Source organism: Haliotis cracherodii, unplaced genomic scaffold (assembly GCF_022045235.1).
Source record: "Haliotis cracherodii isolate W230 unplaced genomic scaffold, xgHalCrac1.p SCAF_14, whole genome shotgun sequence".
Lineage (NCBI taxonomy): Eukaryota > Metazoa > Mollusca > Gastropoda > Lepetellida > Haliotidae > Haliotis > Haliotis cracherodii.
The window spans coordinates 6,499,459-6,505,458 of NW_027266269.1; the positions used below are offsets into that span (position 1 = coordinate 6,499,459).

A 6,000-nucleotide genomic window follows, 5' to 3' on the forward strand; every position below is an offset into this window, starting at 1 on the left:
GTGTCCCACAAGGCAGTATTTTGTCCGTCACTTTATTTAGGATTTAAAAATATAGTCTTTCAAAGGTTTTAAATAATTCAATTGATGGATCCCTTTTTGTGGATGATTTTAATATATCTTGTCGTGGTAAAAATATGCATACCATTGAGAGACAGCTGCAGCTGTGTCTTTACAAAAATCAGAAACAGTGTCTTGAAAATGGTTTTAGGTTTTCCAAATCCAAGACAAACTGTATACATTTCTGTCGTCAATATAAACCTCATAAGGATCCGGAGCTGTCTTTAGATGGTACTGCAATTAAAATTGTGGAGGAAGCCACATTTTTGGGGTAAATACTTGACAGACATTTAACCTTTCAACCACACATTAAATATCTTAAAGCTAAATGCCTGAAGGCTTTTAGATCTGCTGAAAGTTGTCTCTAATTCAAATTGGGATGGGCATCAAACAACTCCCCTTCATTTATATCATTCACTTATCCGGTCAAAACTTGATTATGGCTCCATGTTTATGGTGGAGCCTGTAAAAGCAATTTAGAAATGTTAAATACAACACACCATCAAGGACTACGGAGCATTTAGAACATCTGTTGACAGCTTATACGCATAGCCTGATGAACCTTCCCTCAACAACGCCGTATAAAATTATCACTACAATATATCACTAAATTGGCTTCGAATCCTTCAAACCCAGCACATGCCTGTGTATTCAATCCTCTTTATGAGGAACTGTTCAATCCTAAGCCGAATCTCGTTCCACCACTCAGGATTCGTATCCAACCGCATGTCATTGCTGCTAATATAGATTTAGATTTAATCACTTCTTATCGACATCTGTCTACTCCTCCTTGGCAGTTGGTCAGACCAGACCACCTTCACTCACTTAGTTAAAAAAATCTGACACAAATGATTAAAAATACCAACAGGAATACTTACAATTACGAAGCAAATATGATTCCCATCGTTCAATCTTCACGGATGGATCCAAGGATAGTGGCAAAGTTTCCAGTGCCACTGCTATTGGATCATAAATCATATCTACTAGAATCCCAGACAATAGCTCCATTTTCACAGCTGAGGCAAGCGCTATAAATACAGCCTTGGACTTCATTCAACATCAGTCTAACAGTAAACAATTTATCATTTCTGATTCTCTCTCATGCCTTCAAACACTAAACAATGTCTCTCTAAATCATCCATGTATTCTTGACATTTTAGAATTGAACAATGATCTGTCTTCTGGCCAATGCGACATTATATTTTGTTGGTTACCAAGCCATGTTGGCATCGTGGGCAATACAAAAGCTGACGCTGCAGCTAAGGCTCTAACATTCTGATTCCACACTCTGATTTAATCTTGTATAAAAGATTATATCAAATATTTATGGCAAACAAAGTGAAATGCCCAGTTAGGTATGAACAAAGTGCATGCAATAAAACCAACTCTAGGATATACCAACTTGGGTTGCCAGTCTCGACACGATGAAGTTGTTTTACGACAATGTCGCATTGGCCATAGTCGTTATACCCATGAATATTTGCTAAAAGGTAAAGATCCTCCGTTTTGCGTCCCTTGTGATGAGTGAGTGAGTGTGTATGGTTTTACGCCGCTTTTAGCAATATTCCAGCAATATCACGGCTTCACACATTGTACCCATGTCGGGAATCGAACCTGGGTCTTCGGCGTGATGAGCGAACGCTTTAACCACTAGGCTACCCGACCGCCCCCCTTGTGATGAGAGAATTACAGTCAAGCATATTTACTACACTCACTACAATAGTAACGAAGCAATATATTTATCTTCATTTGTAAGTCGTTGACAGTATTGCCAAACACAATAAGGACATCAGCAAATAGAAGTGGAAAAATATGAATAACTTTCCGGAAGTACGCCAAAACGACAATTTTGTTCCATTTCAGTTACCAATTCGTTTATAAAAATTGAAACAAAAAGGGACTAAGCATACACCCTTGCCTCACACCCATGAAGCAATCAAAAGTACCAGATACATACATTAGATGGATTTACCCATTTGAGCACTCAAACCATGTTTTTACAATAGCTTCCACAGAAGATGACGCTAAATAGAGTCGAATGCCTCAGAGAAATCAATAAATGCTACATAACATTTACCTCCCTTTCGTGGGAGATAACGCTGAATGACAGAGTTTAAAACAAAACAGTTATCAATAGATGAATGACCTTTTCGAAACATCGACTGACATTCAGATATTTTATCAAGTGTTGCAGCCCAATACACTCTCGTCTACTGTTAAAACTTGATGTAATATTTTTACAATGGACCCTCTTTTGCAGGGCTTGCAGGAATTATCCAAGTATCCCAACACGCAAGGAACACACAGTTTTGATAAATGTTGTAAAATCCCCAAGTGACGTCACAGGTCATGGGTCAACCGGAAGGGGTGCCATAACCGGAAGTGATGTATCATGGATATTATGGGTAATAGCCAAAGCATAAAGATGACGTCATAACCGGAGGGGCACGGGTGGCTCAGTCGTCTAAGGCGCCGCGATTCGCTGTGCAGAGTTGCGTCCCTTGGGCACGCCAGAAACCTATGATTGTGGGTTCGAATCCCGGTTGCCCCGATGATGTTTTTAGGTTTGTCAGCACCATTCCCGTGCTTGTGGGTTTCACCGAAGTGGTAAACGTCTGAGACCTGCATCACTTCGGACTCCTCCCACATTAAGCTTACACGCCGTGATATGACTGGAATACTGTTAAAAGCGGCGTTAAACCAAACTCACTCACTCACTCATAACCGGAAGTGACGACATGTGGGTATTCTGGGAATGACGAGGAAGTGACAATATTCACCTAACTGCCTGTATATGAAGATGGTATTTAGGAACGTATAACTCCGATATACGCTTCAATTCATAGATCTTTATAAGGACCAACCAAATAAAATGAAAGAGAAACTTGAAAACATAATGATGTCTCTTGTTACTCCTGTATGCGATGTACTTTTAATGTAAGAAACACGTCATTACACTATGTATTTATTAATTCGGCAAAGACATCACAAATACATCCACACAATTACATCCATTTTATAAATGCATTCGTTATTTTATACTCAATGATGATAACAAAGCTTACGTGGGTCGCAATTTTTTGGGGTATACAGCATAAATGTCCGACCATTATGTTGCGACACATGTACGGCGTTTGTCTCTATAACTACTTCCCGAGACCATGTCCGCCATTTTCTTTTTCTGATTTTCTCAAATCTGACCAACAGACGTTATTTCTTTCATGAGACTTTGGCGAAGGGATGACCACCATTTTGTCACACATTAAACCGGCAGGCACTAAATCAAGTGAGCGGAAGTTCAATGACGTCAGTTCTTCGTTATTCCCAGAATACCTATACACAGTCACTTCCATTTATGACGTCACTTCCTGTCTTGGCAATTACCCATAATCCCCATGATACGACCTTTGACGTCACATGGGGATTACCTTGGTCCGGTCTTCAATGAGCCTGCTTTAACAGGGACGAATATTTGGGATGTTCACTAAGAATGTCATCAAGACCAGCTGATTTAATATTGACGGTTTCAAGTGGGAAGTGACTGGTCCTGAGCAGCAAACAGAAAGCCTAAATATTTTGTAGGTGTATTCAGACTATTAATATGGCAGAAGGTTTTGGGATCAGTCAAATCACCTTTCTTTGGAAGAAGTATTGTTCGACCTTTGCACAACCGAGACAGAACACCTCTGTATCCAGAAGAGAATTTAAACAGTAAAGTAATGGTGTTTGGACATATGGAAACAGTTTCCAATACCGATTTCGAATACCATCATGCCCTGGCGCCGTATTAGATTTGGACTTTTTAATTACATTTTTCATGATATTTGAACAAATTGTTTTGTTTAATGAAATTATTTTCTTGTCCCACTTTCTTTTTCTTTCTGTCCAGACCTTTAACTTCGTCTTCAGAGAATCAGGAATTTGATTTAGAATTTTCTCTTTTGTTATCTTGTATTTTGATTTCTTGTGTTTGGGCATTGATTGCCCCGGGAAACGTAATTCTAAGTAGAGTTCTATCCAGGATATATCGTTCCTTGTTTCATTTTGTCTAATTTTAAAACGGTTTTTCTTTTGATGATTTTGTTTATTACCATTTTGTGGTTCGATGTCTTTCGAACGGAATAATGTCATGTTGATTCTGTGGAAATGATTCTTTAAATTGTTTTAACACATTTGGGTATGACCCTGCCAGGGGATCTAACCACCTACCTTCGACTCATCGGGCAGATGCTCTATGCACTACATCAATGAGGCGGTGAACATTAATATAATTCATAAAAAAGAGAGAGATATGGGGCAAGTAGCTACGAACTGTTGACCATGCTTCTGGGTGTGTTCGAGCAAACGGTTTTCCCTCTGCATTATGAGTAACGAAGCTAAGATTGAGCAGGTTATTTAAGAAAATTGTAGTAGCCTAAGGCAAACGTGATTTCCACTGGTATAGACAAAATGGTTACCTTTCGATGTTTGTGGTTGAGGATCTGTTTCAGTGTGATTGTCGTGACCATGGACACCTGTAAACGTAAATGTTGTTACATTAAATGCAGATTTGGAGGACGTTAGGAGGGCAGCGGCGTGTATATGTCACTAAAAAATATTTATCAACCTAATCTTCACCTACTAGAGATATACGGTAAACAGCCTTATTCAATCAACTAACTGGACAAACCTTTTAGAGATTGGTTGGGTTTAATGTTTCCATATTTATTGTCTATATACAATGTGTGTGTCCCAGAAGAGAATTAATCATACAAGTAAGACATTTCCTTTCTCCAGTATTATCCTGGGCAATTTACGTCTTAGAATGGACACCGCTCTACACAGATACATGCTTGTTATCAAGTGTATAGGAACGATGCACAAACATATAAATATAACTTACCAAGCACACAAGACACAATAAGGGTGATAACAAAAATCTCCATTTTTCAGACTACCTTCTCTTCAAGTAATATTGAACAGGTTTCTGTTAACCAGTAAGCATCAGTAGCAAGAACAAGCAACGTGCAGCAAAGATCCGCGCGCCCGTTCCAAGTGAGTAAGATGTGTAGCTGGTGAGCATTTACTTAAAGAGCACACTGAAATACAATCACAAATGGATGAGTACTGGCCATAATATATTTTGGTCAATAGTGTTGCCATGCTGGCCACATCAAAACTCGGGTTCGAAATTAGAAAAAAAGTCTGTCATCATTCGTGGAAATAACCATGTTAACATTCAGCTTCTTTGTTCCTCTGCTTCCAGAGTAGGTGATGTTTTACTGATATTTTGCATTTTACGCCAATTTTACTTTACAAATAACCTTCACACTTTGTTCCTTGTATATTTCTCCATCTTCAAATCTTCAGCAGTTCGATTTTCAGGATTTATTTGACAAGCTCCCTAAGCCCTGTATTATCATGGGTGATTTTAATGGACATAACCCTCTATGGGGAAGTACCGTTACAAACAATAAAGGGAAACTTCTTTTGAAAAAATATTTCAAATAATAATTCATGCATATTCAACGATGGCTCGAACACATATTTACATCCTGTAACTGGAACATACTCTGCTTTAGATCTGTCAATCACAGATTCAAAAATATATAATGAATTCGAATGGTTAGTCAATGATAACCTTTGTGGCAGTGACCATTTTCCGACAATAATTACAGCTATATGTCAATTACAGGATTGTTTTGTCAAGATTCTATTGTGACAGAAGTCATACAGCTGGAATATTGGACAACAAATAAACAAACAAACACATAGCACAATACTTTGAGGCAAATGTTATATAATACTACATTAAATAAATTAAATACAATTCGATGCCTATCTTGTTGGTGCTACAAGACCGTAATTCCCAAAAGCCTCACTTACAGCAACACCATATATCTCAACTTAATGAATAATAAATACATAGACATTTAACAAACTGAACAGAGTAATACACACATT

The 6,000-nt window shown here is 38.2% G+C and overlaps 1 protein-coding gene across 1 annotated transcript in view; it reads right to left on the bottom strand.

Annotated features, from left to right (window-relative positions):
* Window positions 1–5,026, bottom strand: part of LOC139460987 (uncharacterized) — a 42,622-nt gene extending 37,596 nt beyond the window's left edge. Inside the window, exons 1-2 of the mRNA XM_071242448.1 lie at window positions 4,940–5,026; window positions 4,515–4,571 (exon numbers count right to left, since the gene is read on the bottom strand). Of these exons, the coding sequence (XP_071098549.1) occupies window positions 4,515–4,571; window positions 4,940–4,982 (100 nt within the window). The 5' untranslated portion in view covers window positions 4,983–5,026. The remainder of the gene's footprint in view (window positions 1–4,514; window positions 4,572–4,939) is intronic.
* Between the last annotated feature and the right edge of the window lie 974 nt (window positions 5,027–6,000).